Here is an 18122-nt window from a genome sequence, read left to right as displayed (position 1 = left end):
GAGAGAACCTGTAGTGCAGATGTCGTAAAAATTGGTGATGTAAAACCTTTACTGTAGCTTTGGAGGCTGAAAATCAGGAGTGTTTGAGCTGTTTGTGTGACTTTATTGTATGCAGCCATTGTTAAAGTGAGGTCTAAAAATGCATATGACTGAACATTAAAATATCATAAATCTCGTTATAGTCAAGTATAACAAACATTTATATAGTACTTGGTACTATAACAAACATTTAACCAACACAGTCACCCAAGTTTGTTTTGCCTTAAAACATTGGAAACAAGTAATATACTATATAATTAATTAGATAAATGAATTTTAAAAGATGATTTATGGAAAAAAAAGACCGTCTTAAAATGAAAATCATCTCAATTCATGTTGTATTGTACACTCAAAATCAAATCAAAAGTAAACAGATATCACAGTTTGGCTGACTGTAAACAGCAAGACACACTGAGGTTATACATCTGAGAAGAGATTGGGTTTTACTTTAAAATTCTAGTGTTTGGTATGTTCAAAAAACAAACAGCATTTTCAGCAAAAAACTCTATGTAAAATGAGCTGATTTAAAATTCTGACTTTCTATGTTAACCCGGATCATTTATTTATGTATAGTGTACTTCATGTCCATGTAATGTGGAGTTTATGGCACCTCCTGGCCTGTCTCTGTAATTTAGTGATATTGCGCCTGGTCAGTGACCAGCATTTGCTCACATCCAGAGTGATCAAGCGATGACAGCAGTCTACAAGTCGCATCGTCGTTTCCATGGTGACGTCTGAGCGCTGCAGGCTGACTTGTCTGAGACATCGCAATGGTTCGGCGTGACGATCCAGGACCAGCCTGAACACTGGATCGAGGCGGCACGGAACAGCGATCAGAGCCAGTGTGTGGAGCTGCACAGAGCCTCTCAGCAAGGACCACAGCACCCCCTTTAGGGACGTCCAGCACAGCAAGGGCTTCCAATGTCTCTCCTCCAAGGAGAATCTGAAAACAGTGCAAGCAAAGGTTTAAACATCAAAACAGAATACAGATATAATGTAGTGATACAAATTTAGTGTATGTAGCACAGCTTACATTAGTGTTAAAGTGCGAAGGTGTGCAAGACATGGTAAATCCCAGTCTTCTACATGTTCATCACCATCATCCTCCTCTTCCTGGTTGGAACGTGGAGGGTCAATGTGGAGTGTAAGAGCAGTGAGTTTAGAGCAGGCACGCAGGAGTGCAATGAGCGACGGGTTCCCATCAGCTTGGACCCCCTCCAGTGTGAGGGAGCAGAGAGTAGAACCGCAAACCTGTAGAGGAGGAACCAGTTCTGAGAGTGAACCTGAGAACTGCAGGGAGAGGAAGTGCAGCTGACCGGACCACTCAGTCAAGCATCGAGTCAAACGTATGCTCTGGGAGGAAACTTCATCATCATCATCATCGCCTTGATTTTGGCAGTTTAGAGATAGTGAGTGAACATCAGGGCACAAGCTGCTGACAGCATCCAGACTGTTGAGATTCAGTCCCTGCACCTCCCGGAGACGTAATTTAAACCTTCCCCTTGGTGCGGCTGTTCTTCTGTCTTCATCTAAACTCAACGATCTGTCTGTTTTCTCCTCTAGAGTAAGTCCATCCTCATCAAGGCCTCTCAGTTCTTTTTTCTGAACTATCGCTTGCCATAATTCTGTAAGACAAGACACCCCGTTTCGGGTGGAAAAGCCATCAGTCACAGCAAAATCCCCTTTCTTAATAATCACACAAGCCTGTCCGAGACCCTCCATTGCCAGACGCTGTAAACAGGACATGCCGAGCAGGAGGAAGGCAGCAGAAGCTGGTCCATCATCCTCATGCTGTCCTAATCCGATATCCATAGCCAGCAGGCTGGTGAGACATTTAGGTCCTTCCAGTGTCAGGGGAAGCAGGGCACCCGGGGGAAGGTGAAGGCACCGAGAAACATCGAGGTGCTGAAGTAGTGAGCAGTGTCGAGCCAGCGTAGCAATCACAGCACCATCACAAAAAGTTCCAGCCAGTGAAAGCGAGTAAAGACAGGGCAGTTTGCCAAGGAGGGAGCACAGAGCTGCGGAGGAGACGTTCTGTGCTCCACTCAGATCTAAACACTTCAGAGACTGAGAACAGGACAGCGATAAAGAGACAGTGGAGGACAAACTGATTCTGCAGATACAGTATCTCACGGAAGTGAGTACACCCCTCACATTTTTGTAAATATTTTATTATATCTTTTCATGTGACAACACTGAAGAAATGACACTTTGCTACAATGTAGACAGTGTACAGCTTGTATTAACAGTGTAAACTTTTTGTCCCATCAAAATTACTCAACACACAGCCATTAATGTCTAAACTGCTGGCCACAAAAGTGAGTACACCCCTAGGTGAAACTGTCCAAATTGGGCCCAATTAGCCACTTTCTCTCCCCGGTGTCATGTGACTCATTAGTGGTACAAGGTCTCAGGTGTGAAAGGGGAGCAGGTATGTTAAATTTGGTGTTATCGCTCTCACACTCTCATACTGGTCACTGGAAGTTCAATGTGGCACCTCATGGCAAAGAACTCTCTGAGGATCTGAAAAAAATAATTGTTTCTACATAAAGATGGTGTAGGCTATAAGAAGCTTGCCAAGACCCTGAAACTGAGCTGCAGCACAGTCAGTGCTCAGACCATATGCCGCACACTGAATCAAATTGGTCTGCATAGCTGTTGTCTCAGAAGGAAGCATCATCTAATGATGATGGACAAGAAAGCCTGCAAACAGTTTGCTGAAGACAAGCAGACTAAGGACATGTATTACTGGAACCATGTCCTGAGGTCTGATGAGACCAAGATAAACGTATTCGGTTCAGATGGTGTCAAGCATGTGTGGTGGGAATGTCATGGTTGCTTCCTGCACTGGGGAGCTACAGATCATTGAGGGAACCATGAATGCCAACATGTACTGTGACATACTGAAGCAGAGCATGATCCCCTCCCTGGGCCGCAGGGCAGTATTCCAATATGATAACGACCCCATACACACCTCCAAGACGGCCAATTCCTTGCTAAAGGAGCTGAGGGTAAAGGTGATTGACTGGCCAAGCATGTCTCCAGACCTAAACCCTATTGAGCATCTGTGGGGAATCCTCAAACGGAAGGTGGAGAAGCACAAGGTCTCTAACATGAAGGAATGGCAGAGGACTCCACTCCAGTGGCAACCTGCAACACTCTAGTTAACTCCATTCCCAAGAGGGTAAGACAGTGCTGAAAAATAATGGTGGCAACACAAAATATTGACACTTTGGGAACAATTGGGTCATTTTCACTTAGGGGTGTACTTAATTTTGTGGCCAGCGGTTTAGACATTAATGGCAGTGTGTTGTTATACAAGCCTTACACTCACTACTTTACAAAAAAAACTTGCAAAAAGCAAAGTGTCATTTCTTCAGTGTTGTCACATGAAATGATATAATAAAATATTTAAAAACATAGGAGGTTTGTACTGACTTCTGTGAGATACTGTATGTAGCTCTTATAAACTTTTTGAAAACAACTTGTTTTGTTCTAGGGCTATAAAAATGGAAGTCAGAAACCTTTTATAACCTGTGTGTGTGTTACCTGACAGCGCAAAGTGATCAGGCTGCACAGATTTGCAGTGACGAGGTTATAGGACTGTGACAGTGAGAGTGTGTGTAATTGTGGTAGCAGGAGGAGATGAAGAGCAGCACGAGACAGCAGCTTCCTCTGAGACAGAATACACAGCAGCTCCTGGATCAGATCTCCTGCTGTAAACCACAACAATACATTGACAACAAGAACAGTGTTCGAAAAACCCACTGATTTTACAGCACTGTGCTAGACATTGCAATGTAGTGTAACACACACAGATACATACGCAGAAGGCTGAAGGGCCCCATGATGTATCGGAAGAAGTACTGATCCATGTATTTGTGAGCGTAATCCTGTGTCCAAATGTCCTTCATGTTCTCCGCCAGGCTGAAGAGACACAGACGCTGCAGTGATAAAGGCTCATCCTCCTCTTCCTCATCACACTGACACTGGTAATATTTTTTAATCATCCTCCTTCGCTCCATCTCCAACTCTCTTTATGTTCTGACCTCAGCCTGACGGAACAGAGGAATCGCTCACTTCTCACCCTGAGGACTCTGAATAAGTGAGAAAAATTTACTAACACACTGTAGTGTACAGGGTAAGGGCACTAAAACACTGAAGTGTACAGAGTAAGGGCACTAAAACACTGAAGTGTACCAACCATTAAAATAAATACTAAAACAGTAACAGTGTGTAGAGTAAGGGTGTTTTAAATAGTAAAGTGTGGAGAGTAAGAGTGTTTAAATAGTAAAGTGTGGAGAGTAAGGGTGTTTTAAATAGTAAAGTGTGGAGAGTAAGAGTGTTTAAATAGTAAAGTGTGGAGAGTAAGGGTGTTTTAAATAGTAAAGTGTGGAGATTAAGGGTGTTTAAATAGTAAAGTGTGGAGAGTAAGGGTGTTTAAATAGTAAAGTGTGGAGAGTAAGGGTGTTTAAATAGTAAAGTGTGGAGAGTAAGGGTGTTTAAATAGTAAAGTGTGGAGATTAAGGGTGTTTAAATAGTAAAGTGTGGAGAGTAAGGGTGTTTAAATAGTAAAGTGTGGAGATTAAGGGTGTTTAAATAGTAAAGTGTGGAGAGTAAGGGTGTTTAAATAGTAAAGTGTGGAGAGTAAGGGTGTTTAAATAGTAAAGTGTGGAGAGTAAGGGTGTTTAAATAGTAAAGTGTGGAGAGTAAGGGTGTTTAAATAGTAAAGTGTGGAGAGTAAGGGTGTTTAAATAGTAAAGTGTGGAGAGTAAGAGTGTTTAAATAGTAAAGTGTGGAGAGTAAGGGTGTTTAAATAGTAAAGTGTGGAGAGTAAGGGTGTTTAAATAGTAAAGTGTGGAGAGTAAGGGTGTTTAAATAGTAAAGTGTGGAGAGTAAGGGTGTTAGAAAAGTAAAGTGTGCTATTCTTCTATTCACAGCTACTTAAATAAAAGCGGTGTTCGTTCTAATAGTCACATAAGTGGAGTTAAAAATGAGAATCTCACCCGGTTTGTTCATCGGTGTTACGGAGAAGCGGTGAGATTTATAATGACTCCTTCATAGTAACGAGACACAAAATTGTACATGTAAACATGAACGACTTCTGCACTAAATTCAGTAAAACGTTAATAACCGTTTTTGGACGCGTCTTATTTCGAAACGTAACACCCTGATGTCTGCACGCGCTCTCGGTTCCGATCAAATACAGGAAGGACTTTGACAACGCACCCTGTCTGAATAAACACCTAATTTTTTGTCCTACCCATATTCCGTGAATACTGCCTAGTTTTCAGTGATTGGCTAATCCTTCATTCTTATCGTCCAATCACCGTGTGAGAGGATTCACTGACGTCTTTACTGACCCCGAATTAAGACCAAACTTAAACTCCAAGTCCCTTACCCATGAGTCATGCACAAAACAACTTTCACAGTTATTTTTGGGAGGTGTCTCGCTTTTAAGTAAAGATTGTAATAATAAATGTATTCGTCAACTTTTTCAATCTCGAAACTCAATTTCTCCAAAAGGGAAATTTTTTTGGAGTTCTAAAATAGATAACATTAAATGGAGGAAAACATGGTTATTACCATATAAATACTGCATACCGAATAAAGTGAAAGTAGTGCACTTCAAAATTTTGCATAATATATACCCTTGTAATGCATTTTTGTCTACATTTTGTGATGTAGCTGATATATGTACCTTCTGTAAAAAAGAAAGTGAAGATATTTGTCACTTATTTTTCTCATGTAATGTTTCCTCACTCTTCTGGAAAGATTTGAGTCTCTATTGTTTTTCTAAAGTTAACGTGAATGGTGTTTTTCACATTAAGGATATTGTTTGCTTTTTTGAAAAGCCAACTGTTAACTTTCTTATCCTCGTGGCAACGTTCTATTTTCACAAAGATTTCTTAAGAAAATACCTACTTTTATAGAGTTCTTATGTGTAGTAGAACATTTAATTAAATCACTGAGAGTAATTAATAACAAAAAATGTATTTCTTTTTTGAAGAGATATGATGAGATCTTTCATGTAACGTGATTAATACTTGTTTTGATGTGTTTATTTTTCTTTTTATTTATTTATTTATTTATTTATTTATTTTTTTAGAACCCTCTTTTCTTTACTTGTTCTGTTTCTGCTTTTTTTTATATCTATTCTCATACATCTGGTCAGTTAAGGTTGGATGTGTTGATACATTTTGTGTAATGTATACATAGCTGTGTTTGATTAGCATCTTTGAATTTGCAATAAAAGAAATTATTCATTCATTCATTTTCTACCGCTTATCCGAACTACCTCGGGTCACGGGGAGCCTGTGCCTATCTCAGGCGTCATCGGGCATCAAGGCAGGATACACCCTGGATGGAGTGCCAACCCATCGCAGGGCACACACGCACTCTCATTCACTCACGCAATCACACACTAGGGACAATTTTACAGAGATGCCAATCAACCTACCATGCATGTCTTTGGACCGGGGGAGGAAACCGTAGTACCCAGAATAAACCCCCGAGGCACGGGGAGAACATGCAAACTCCACACACACACAAGGCGAACGTGCTAACTACTAAGCCACCGTGCCCCCATAAGAAATATTCATTCATTCATTCATTCATTCATCTTCTACCGCTTATCTGAACTACCTCGGGTCACGGGGAGCCTGTGCCTATCTCAGGCGTCATCGGGCATCAAGGCAGGATACACCAAGGACGGAGTGCCAACCCATCGCAGGGCACACACACACACTCTCATTCACTCACGCAATCACACACTAGGGACAATTTTTCCAGAGATGCCAATCAACCTACCATGCATGTCTTTGGACCGGGGGAGGAAACCGGAGTACCGGAGGAAACCCCCGAGGCACGGGGAGAACATGCAAACTCCACACACACAAGGTGGAGGCGGGAATCGAACCCCCAACCCTGGAGGTGTGAGGCGAACGTGCTAACCACTAAGCCACCGTGCCCCTAGGGGAAGTTCATTCCACCACCTTGGTGCCAGAACAGAAGAGTCTTGTTGTATGTTTACATCTTACCCTGAGAGATGGTGGGACCAGTCGAGCGGTGTTGTAGCTCTGAAGGTGCAGAGCAAAGAGCGATATGGTACGGTGGCCGGGAAGTACAAAACAAATGAATAAATCCGAAAACACATTAACAAATCCGAAAACAAATTAACAAATCCGAAAACACATTAACAAATCTGAAAACAAATGAACAAATCCAAAAACACATTAACAAATCCGAAAACACATTAACAAATCCCAAAACAAATGAACAAATCCCAAAACACATTAACAAATCCGAAAACACATTAACAAATCCGAAAACAAATTAACAAATCCCAAAACACATTAACAAATCCCAAAACAAATTAACAAATCCGAAAACACATTAACAAATCCGAAAACACATTAACAAATCTGAAAACAAATTAACAAATCCAAAAACACATTAACAAATCCGAAAACACATTAACAAATCCGAAAACAAATGAACAAATCCCAAAACACATTAACAAATCCCAAAACACATTAACAAATCCCAAAACACATTAACAAATTATGTTTGCATGTTAACAAAACGTTCTCCATAAAAAATTATGTTTGCATGTTAACATGTTAACATTATGTTATGATAACAAAAATGTTTTGCACTTCTCGGCCACCGTAATATATCCATGTATCTATGTATGTATGACCATCATCTTCACAAAGTTCTTCATTTAGTACTTAAATAAATCAATCAAATGAAGTCTCTGAGCTCCAGATCAGACTGTTCAGATTGAAAACTCTTCAGTAAGTAAATGTAATTAAAATGCGTTCTTATTTTTTCCTTTACATTTAACATTTATTTTACAAATATATACAAAGGTGCCAAGTGACTTGGTTTTTAAAACATTAAAAATAGTAAAAACACAAATTTACATTTTAAAAAGAAATACAAATAAATCTCTCAGTGAATGCTGCTGCAAATAATCCACTGGACAAAAAAGCGGAAAAGATCAGAAATCTGATTTAATCTGATCCAGTTTAGAAGTTTAGTAACAAGAATTTTACTTCTGAGAAGAATTAAAAAAGAACAATGAAACAGGGAGTGATGTAACACCACATTAAACCACACTGGACTAAATATATAACAGATATATACCAATATATAAAAAAACCAAGCACAGAGAAGAAACTCTACATAGAGCTGGATGTTGTACACATGAAGTTTGTGTCTTTAAGAAAAACTAATAATGAATTTGTTATAAGGAAACCCTTCCTGGGCCTCCAGTCCATCATTGTAGCCACATGTCCTGCACACTGCCAGACAATTTAACTTAATCTCAATCACAACAGAACTAGCTGAATTTCTGATACACTCCAGTTTGAAAATGCACTCAAGGTTTCTTCCTTCCATTCTAGGCAGTTTTTCCTTGCCACTACTGCATGAGGCGCCTCAGACTTGCTCATTGGGGATAAACACAAACACAATTAAATATATTTAATATTAATCTTGTATTTTGTATTCTATTAATCTTTATATTATTCTTTATAATAACCTTTTGTTCTTTGTTTATGTTCTGTAAAGCTGCTTTGAGACCATGTCAGTTGTAAAAAGCACTATACAAATAAACTGAATTGAATTGCTCTGTACAATCAGTGAAAAGTCCAGAATTGCTGTGAGATTCTCAGTACAGCAGTGACATGTACATGACAGTGAATTGTTGCTACGACTCAATCAGCTACTGAAACGTTACAGCTGATTTTCTCTCCTCACACTTGTCTTGTATTGTATTGTATTGTATTGTAACTTTTAATCTGTCACATTATACAGTGGGTAAAATAATTATTGCACCTGTTATCATTTGTCTCAGTAAATATATTTCTAAAGGTGCTGTTGACATCATATTTTAACCAGATGTCGGTAACAACCTAAGTAATTCATACATACAGAGACAACAAATCAAATAAGAAATTAAGTTGTGTTATAAAATGGAATGAACACAGAGAAAGAGTATTGAACACATGAAGTAAGGGAGGTGCAAAAAGCCAATGAAAGCCAAGACAGCAGCTGAAATCTATCAGTAATTAGAAAGCAACCCTGCCCCATGTCAGTGGAATTTAGTATTAGTTGGTGCAGTCCCAAATGATGGTCCAGCCAATCACCTGACATGAATCCAATAGAAAATCTATGGAAAGAACTAAAGATCAGAGTTCATAGAAGAGGCCCACAGAACATTCAAGATCTGAAGACTGTTTGAGTGGAAGAATGGGCCAAAGTCACACCTGAGCGATGCATGTGACTAGCTTCTCCATTCAGGAGGCATCTTGAAGCTGTTATTAACAACAAAGGCTCTTGTACAATGTATTAAATAAATTTCAATACATTTTCCCTGTGTGTTATTCCATTTTATTATACATGATTTAATTTATTATTTTTTTTGTATCTATAGATTACTTGGGTTGTTACTGAAATCTGGTAAAAATTTGATGTCAACTGCACCTTTAGATAGATCGATAGATAGATATATAGATAGATGTATGTGTGGACATTGTTGAAAAGTACAAGTAAATGGTTCTAAGGCTATGGCATTGAAAAAATGTGCAGTCACTGTTGTAAAGGAACAAGAAGTAGAAGGTTATAAGGTTATGGCATAAAAAAAGTGAAGTGAAAAGCTGAATAAGTAAGTATGTGTGTGTGTGTGTATATATATATATATACATATATATATATATATATATATATATATATATATATATATATATATGTATATATATATATATATATATGTGTGTGTGTATATATATATATACACATATATATACGTATATACGTATATATATATATAGTAAGTATGTGTGTATGTATATATATATATATATATATATATATATATATATATATATATATATATATATATGTGTGTATATATATATATACACATATATATACGTATATACGTATATATATGTGTATATATGTATATATATATAGTAAGTATGTGTGTATGTATATATATATATATATATATATATATATATATATATATATATATATATATATATATGTATGTACTGTATAGATATGTATAGGTATGTAAAGATACACATGAATAAGTAAGCTGAATAAGTAAGTATGTGTGTGTGTGTGTATATATATATATATACATATATATATATATATATATATATATATATATATATATATGTGTGTATATATATATATACACATATATATACGTATATACGTATATATATGTGTATATATGTATATATATATAGTAAGTATGTGTGTATGTATATATATATATATATATATATATATATATATATATATATATATATATGTATGTACTGTATAGATATGTATATATATATGTATGTACTGTATAAATATGTATAGGTATGTAAAGATACACATAAATAAATTAGTGCAGTTTGTGACTGGGATGTGAAGGGTCCTTGTTGATATTGTGAGCTCTGCACAGACATCTACTGAGGTGAAGGTGCTCTATGGCAAGTAGTTGGGTGCCAGTAATACGTTGGGCGATTTTGACCACCCTTTGCAGGGATTTATGTTCACACACAATGGAGCCTCCGTACAATACACTGATGGAGTTGGTCAGGATGGTCTTGATGATGCAGCGGTAGAAACTCGTTAAAATCCCTGGAGAGGGATGAGCTTTCTTAAGACTCCTCAAGAAGTACAGGCGTTGTTGTGCCTTTCAAAAGAGAAATATATTTACAGAGAAAAATGTTGACGTGTTCAATAGTTATTTTACCCGCTGTAGCTGTTCTTTATGTAAACTGTATTCTGATTCTATCTTTAAATCCAAACATATGACAATGTTCTATAAAAATCAGCTGCCAAATATGACACGACTCTTTGGTTTTTGTTAGAAATTCACTCCAGAAACCTCTCTGTCAAAGTGAAAGCTTTTGTTTTTAATCCAATGTGTTTTCACTGCTTCTGCAGATTTGCTTCATGTTAAATGCTGTGACGTTTTCTTTTTTTTTTTTTAGACGAAGTGTGTCACTGTCTAGATCACATATGTCAAACTCAGGCCCGCGGGCCGAGATAATATCAAATGTGCATTACAGCTGGCTAGCCGCATGTTCCGCTAATACTACAAATCCCAGAATGCCTTGCCACTGTATTGACGCGTGGTCACGAACAGCAAGCGCACCTCATTCTCTGTTGACAGTCGTTAACAACCATGCTACAGTCACATCGGGCAAGTTAACTCCACCCTCCACAAAAATGGCCAAACGAAAGATGGACAATAGGAGCTTTCAAGACAGGTGGGAGGCAGATTATCTGTTCACGAATATAAAGGACAGACCTGTTTGTCTTGTGGGCGGAGCTAACGTGTCTGTTACGAAAAAATATAACATAAGAAGTTGTTGGTTTTGAAAAAGTTCCACTTCAAAAAGGAACTTACAATGATACAGTTAGAGGCATAATTTATTTTATTTATTTAAATAAGAAATAAACACCACTGATGTGTCTTTTGTTTCAAATTTAATTTCTTATGTGTTTGTAATATCAAGCTCTGGTTGTTCCAAATCCTGTGTTCAAGCAAAACTAAAGTTTGTTTCCATATAAAAAAGGTTGAACATTACATATCAGTTGCAGTTAATATTTCAATAAATATTCAGTTTGGCCCGTGACATCATCTCAGTTTTGTATTTTGGCCCACTGTGAATGAGTTTGACACCCCCGATCTAGATAAAAGATTTAAATTTTATACATGAACTTGTTTATTTCTGATAACGTCTATGGTTTAAGGACAACAGCAGCACTGTATTTAAAGTTCTGCTTTTTCTCACACTGTCATTATGTCTAAACTCTGTTCAGTTTTCATTAAAAGGCGAGTTTAGGCCTATTGTTAAACTACCAATGAATTAGAAAGCCGTGTTGTGTAAATGTTACTCAGTAAACTGGGACTGTGGAAAATATGGATCTCATTACACTTCAGTGAGATTAGGAAGAAAATGTTATTAAATGTTATTACAAAATGCTTGGGCTTTTTGTTTGCTAACAAATGATTCAATGATTTTTAATGATTGATTTCTATGTATTTGTTTTAACCAATTTTAAAAATAAAGCTGTGTAGTGACTCAGCTGCTGCCCTTACACTTCTGATCTTTCTCAGTAGAGGTGAAAATATAAATTATCTTTAAGCTTGTACTTTTATCCACAGTAATAAATCCCCTCCTACTGATAAAGTCCATAAGCTCTGATAAAGACTGAAAATGTGCATTACCGTCACTGTGTGGAGTCTAAAATACAGATGATGATCTATTTAACAAACTGTCTTCTGTAACTGATCTTCAGAAAACAACCAACGTTCCACTCTATATAAATTCAGTGAGCTGAGAGAACAGTCAATACTGCTTTCATAAATTAAACTGTAAATATATTAAATGTAAAATAAATAGCAAAATATATACTTTAACACATGTTTAAATCAAGGGATGTATCTCAGTTCTGTTCTGGTGAACTTCATGGGGTTTTTCTGCACCATAATTCTCTTCCGGACAAACACTCCAACAGCAACGAGAACAAGAAGGACCACAACCGGAACAACGTTCAATTAATCTGATCCTCCACCTGATCCTGGACCAGTTAAATCAGCACAGAGTATTCTCTGCTGCATCAGTAAATCAGCTTTTACTGGGGGAAAAAAAGGAAAGTGTTTCTGACCTTTTTTGTTTGATTTTCTGTTTAATTGCTTGTTCACATTCAGCACTAACTCCTTCTCCAAGCTGCTGTGCTGAATCACACAGGTGCAAGTGTGTTTCTGCAGCTCCTCAGCTGGGACTTTCAGAATGCTTCTCTTCCGGAAGCTTCCATCCTGGTTGGGTAACGTCTCTCTGAGCTACACGTCCTCATACACGTCCTCACCGCCCTTCCTCCAGAAGATCATCACTGCTTTGGGGAAGAAACCTGTAGCGTGACACACCACCTCTGGAGAACGTGAGTGTTTCCGAATCACTGAAAGCCCAGAATGAACTGCAGAGACACAGAGAAAGAAATATTAAAACACTCTGTCAGATTTATAATTTTATCTGTAAACGACATCATCAAAGTGCGTGATTCATGCTAAAGGAGTGTGTTATCAATCAAGTGTGTGTTTTGAAGTGTCTATACAATCATTGTCTGTGTGTGTATATACTGTATGTTGAGAGATTGAGTAACAGCTGTAATTACATTAACAGAGCAGGTCACACACTTTACAGTACCTTTCCTCTCTAGAGTCTCTCTGCTCAGCTTTCTCATTAGCTGCAGTCCAGGTTCCACTTCCAGGTTCCTGGTTCCAGTTCAGATCCAGACTGATGAAATCATCTCCATCATAACGGTACTGACTGTATCCTCTAATGATGCCGTTATCAAGCCCACAGCCAAGCATCCACTGGAGTGTATGATCTCCTGCACACACACACACACACACACACACACACACACACACACACACACACACACACACACACACTGATATTCCTGAGACTTTTATTACTGGATTATACAGATTTCTGCACCAGAATCTCAGATATATGTAACAGGACAACATCTAATGTTGATTCTGGGACAGAAATATTTTCTTTGGATAAATATTCTAGGTGTTTCTTATAGTTTATTTAGGCTTTTAGTTTGAGTAGACTGTTCAGATTTTAGGGAGAAAAGGATATGAAGTATATGTAATCTCAAACAGAACACCTCTACTGTAGTGTTCAAACATCTTCATGTTATATTTCATGTACTGAAATCTACAAATTTCTGACACATGCCAGACTTTCCCCCACAGCATGTAGATATTCTGATTTTCTTCATTAAAATGTATGAGCTTATATTGTTCTGCATGAGCAATCAGTCATACAGGCTTATTAGCCAAGTTTATCTATTACAGTTGTTATTTCTGAGTAGCTTTTGTTCGTGATTTCTGCTAAGCTACAGATGACATTTCTTCCAAGTGTTTGTGTGTTTGGTCTGTAACAAGAATTCACTCTGCTGTTTCAGTAAAGCTTTTGTGCCTCCTGCTGGAGGAAGGTGGGATTGCACTGGGGTTTGGAGAATTATTTTTTCATTTATTTACTGAAAATCCTGTTTCATCAGTTCATTACCTGCTACAGTCACTCAAATGACAAAACTGCTCAGAACGCACATCCCTAGTGTGTACACAGGGTTTAGTCAGTGTGTTAGTGATTAGTGTGTGTAAGTTCTGAGTTTCACCTTCAGCTTGATTCAAGCTTTTCATTACTGTAGCCACAGTGTCCTGATAATCCTCAACACACTCTGTTTCTCTGTTCCAATAATCTTTATCATCAGCACTGATCTTCTGTATCCACTCTGTCTTTGGGATCATCTCCTTTATGCCCCTGTCATAGTACACAAACTGTTCTCTATTCAGTTGACCAACAGCAGTGACATTTATTCCTGGTGTTACAGCAGTGTAGAAGAACTGCAGAGAGTGTGTGTCTGTAAATGATTAAATGAAGATTTTTAAACACATATAAAGTAAAGCCTCCCATTTGCATACATTCTATAAAAAAGGCACACATGTCACACACACACACACGAGTAAATATCAAACAAGAATTTAACCCAATTACAGTGACATGTATATGTTGTGTCATGTTTTGAAAGGTTTGATTTAGACGCTTCATATCCAATTGCCAGTTGGTGGCGCTATGACAGTGCTCTGAATGAATTAAATCTCACCTTAGGCCACACCTTCTGTTAAAAGTGGAATTGTAATCCTAATTATCTATCACATTGGCATGGAAACACTGCTTAACAACAAAACCTTCTGAATCTGATGAAGTGTGTTTGAGGAGGATCTAATGAATCTTTGGTCCATGGGTTCCAGACTTTAGGCAGTCACTGCCTACAAAGGAATGTCAACAAACTATTAGAAATGAACATTTTATTTACGATTACATTAATTTGGTTGAATTACACTCGAGTCCCTGAAAGCATGAGGGACTGTGTATAAAATGGTTGCAGTTCCTTGAATTTGTACTTGATATTTTTGTTCAACCCCTTGAATAAAAGCTGAAAGTTTGCAATTCAAAGTAATCTTGATTGTTTCATTTGAATTTTATTATGGTGACATACAGAGCCAGAACTATGAAAATTCTGCCTGTGTCCAAATATATATGGACCTAACTTTATTTTTATCAAAAAGCATAGTAAGCAAACTGTAATGAACACGGAACAGAGCGGACCCAAACGCAGGATAGCATAAATAAACAGGGTTTAATGACAAAACACAAAACAGGAACACAGACTCAAGACGGGACTAAACAGAACTAAGACCACAGTAGATGCCACGCTGCACGAGGCAACGCGGCACAGTTAAATACAAAAAAGGACAATGACACAATAAGGATCAGGTGTGATGACAGGGAGGAGCAGACGAAGGCGGGGCAGACACGTGACGAGAAACGTAAACAAACGCACGTGGCCAGAGTCCGGGCAGAGTCCTTACACAAACAGAGAAAAATTTGAATCAAATCAATATTTGGTGTAATAACCTACCAGCATTAATTCTTACACTTGCACAATGTCAGTGATTTGCTGATGACCATCAGTTTCATATGTAGGTTGAAACACAGTCACAGTGACTGACAGACCCACACACACAGTCACAGTCGAATACACACAAAGGTAAACACACACTGGGAAATATAAGCCCAAGTCTGCTGTCACAACTGACCAGCTTTTACAGAATAAAGCTTTATACTTAATTGATCTTTTACGTTTCTAACTCACCTGCTGATAAAACTTGAAGAGTAAATGTGAGAAAACAGAACATTTAATAAAGTCCTGCTGTCCTCCATCATACAGTGCAGGTTTTAACCAAACAAAACAATAATATTAAAATAATTAATAATTAAAATTTGGTGAACTTCTTTATAAAGGCGGTGACACATTGGAGTGAAGTCCTCACATCGTTCACCTCAAAGCAGGACTGCAGGTGTGGCGAGAAATCTTTCTGGGAAGTCACATAAATTCCGAATGTGTGCTTGTAACTAGTAACCATGTTTGCATTAAGTTTGCATCTCTGTCACGTCACTGGGCTGCATTATAGTGAAAGTGAATGGTCTTTGGTCACTTTGTCCTTGTACGTGTGATCGTAGCGTATTTCGCCTATTCTATGTTAGAAAAATGCATTAGAATTTAGCCACACGCTTATTATATTATATTATATTATATTACTGTGATGAGGGGGGGCACGGTGGCTTAGTGGTTAGCACGTTTGCCTCACACCTCCAGGGTCGGGGTTCGATTCCCGCCTCCACCTTGTGTGTGTGGAGTTTGCATGTTCTCCCCGTGCCTCGGGGGTTTCCTCCGGGTACTCCGTTTTCCTCCCCCGGTCCAAAGACATGCATGGTAGGTTGATTGGCATCTCTGGAAAATTGTCCCTAGTGTGTGATTGTGTGAGTGAATGAGAGTGTGTGTGTGTGCCCTGCGATGGGTTGGCACTCCGTCCAGGGTGTATCCTGCCTTGATGCCCAATGACGCCTGAGATAGGCACAGGCTCCCCGTGACCCGAGGTAGTTCGGATAAGCGGTAGAAGATGAATGAATGAATTACTGTGATGATATAAAAACTACAGTTTCTCCAACCACAGATCATCAGTAACTTGTATGTACTCACATTCCTCTGTCCAACTGTAAAGATCTGTGCGAGACACCAGGGTTTATATCCATTTGCTGACTTCAATGAGATACACAAGGAAGACAAAACAGAAAGCATGAGCAGGGTCAAAGATCAGGGTCAAAGATCTTGGCAATAATCCAAGGCACAGTAATGACAGTCCATGTAGCAAACAAATACGAAATACACAATCCAAAAGCAAGAAACCGAATAAATAAAATGAGGTCAAACACACATGAAAACTATAGACAGCAAAGACAATGAACGGCTCAGTATGTAGCACTAACACTAAAAGAATTGACGTGAGTAATGCTTAAATATGTTGAGAAAATATACAGTTTTGGATTCATGAATCAATTGATTGTTCACTCTAGAATGTTTTGTAGTATGGAAAAGTATGTAGAATGATAAACTGTTTAATGGAGAGTTTAGTGCATTTAAAATCACAGGCAAGTAAAAAATGAAGACCATCACATTTTTAAAGAAAACATTGAGGATAAAGAAAATTATTCTCACAAAGACAGTGCTTGAAAATTTTAAAGACATACGGTAGTTAATAGTGTTTAAATCTAAAGCATTTAATCCACCTTCTGATACTCTTCTAATTATTGTTTTTCTTTTAACATACTCTGTCTTTTCTCTAAAGATTAATTTAAATAAAATTTTGTCAATTGTGGAACACATATTAGAGTCTACATAAAGAGATAATACAGGGTTTACAAGTCTGGAAATCCCTTCAGCTTTGGAGATCAACACTCAAGAATATAGATACATTTCATGGAAACGACAACTAAACAGATTTCTTGCCTTTTGTAATATTTGTAAGACATTTTCTGTAATTCTCTCTGAGGCTGATTTATTAATTATGATCCTCAAGTAACTCTCTGACTGTTTAATCTGTATCCCAGATATACACGAGTCCTCTGTGGTGTACTGCCATAATTTTACTTTTAGAGTGTCTGACAAACATTTTCACATGTCAACTCATTATCTATATCTTTATCTGTATAACTGTTCTGCAATTTCTGGAGTTTGCTCCTAAGAATTTCACTCACCAAGGCACCACGTGCTGTGGTGATGTGACAATAAAAGTGACTTGACTTGACTTGACTTGATATAAAGATCTGTTATAAAGTTTCTGCTACAGAAAAAAATTAAAACAGAATTTTCTGTCAAATTCCTCTTTGGACAACAAAAGAAGAAAATGTACCAATGGATTAAGAAACACTACTTGAGATATTATTATAAAATGTGTGCATCATATTTTTAAAGGTTGGGTAAAATCCAACATGATTAAGGGTCTGTTACATAAAATTGTGCTTGATGGTCTCAAAAGTCTCAAAAACAAAATAAGAGCTTCCTCATTTACTAAATCTGAATAATCCAAGGCACAGTAATGACATTTCTCCCCGTCATAAATCCAGACTGGG

General features: G+C 37.8%; 1 protein-coding gene and 1 pseudogene across 1 annotated transcript; both read right to left on the bottom strand.

The window, feature by feature from the left end:
• Positions 1–82: 82 nt before the first annotated feature.
• Positions 83–5307, bottom strand: si:ch211-214j8.12 (uncharacterized protein LOC100000539 homolog). The gene is made up of 5 exons (XM_060884146.1): positions 5046–5307; positions 3866–4136; positions 3589–3755; positions 1073–2106; positions 83–982 (listed from the first exon to the last, which is right to left on the bottom strand). Exons 2-5 carry the CDS (start codon positions 4062–4064, stop codon positions 619–621), a joined length of 1764 nt encoding a protein of 587 aa, XP_060740129.1. The 5' UTR covers positions 4065–4136; positions 5046–5307; the 3' UTR covers positions 83–618.
• A 7192-nt stretch (positions 5308–12499) lies between these two features.
• Positions 12500–14395, bottom strand: LOC132855040 (class I histocompatibility antigen, Gogo-B*0103 alpha chain-like; annotated as a pseudogene).
• Between the last annotated feature and the right edge of the window lie 3727 nt (positions 14396–18122).

The sequence above is a fragment of the Tachysurus vachellii genome, chromosome 12 (genome assembly GCF_030014155.1).
Source record: "Tachysurus vachellii isolate PV-2020 chromosome 12, HZAU_Pvac_v1, whole genome shotgun sequence".
In the NCBI taxonomy this organism is placed as follows: Eukaryota; Metazoa; Chordata; class Actinopteri; order Siluriformes; family Bagridae; genus Tachysurus; species Tachysurus vachellii.
The sequence above is the reverse complement of the archived record's forward strand: the minus strand, read 5'-3'. Positions and strand labels throughout refer to the sequence as shown.

What these genes read in the sequence shown, in the direction of transcription:
- si:ch211-214j8.12 (XM_060884146.1), bottom strand. Translation starts at nt 4,064, where the DNA reads ATGGAGCGAAGGAGGATGATTAAAAAATATTACCAGTGTCAGTGTGAT. An exon ending in TGATCACTTTGCGCTGTCAG is followed by an intron (nt 2,107 to 3,588) that starts GTAACACACACA and finishes TCCTGTTCTCAG; the next exon opens with TCTCTGAAGTGTTTAGATCT. An exon ending in CTTCGCACTTTAACACTAAT is followed by an intron (nt 983 to 1,072) that starts GTAAGCTGTGCT and finishes CACTGTTTTCAG; the next exon opens with ATTCTCCTTGGAGGAGAGAC.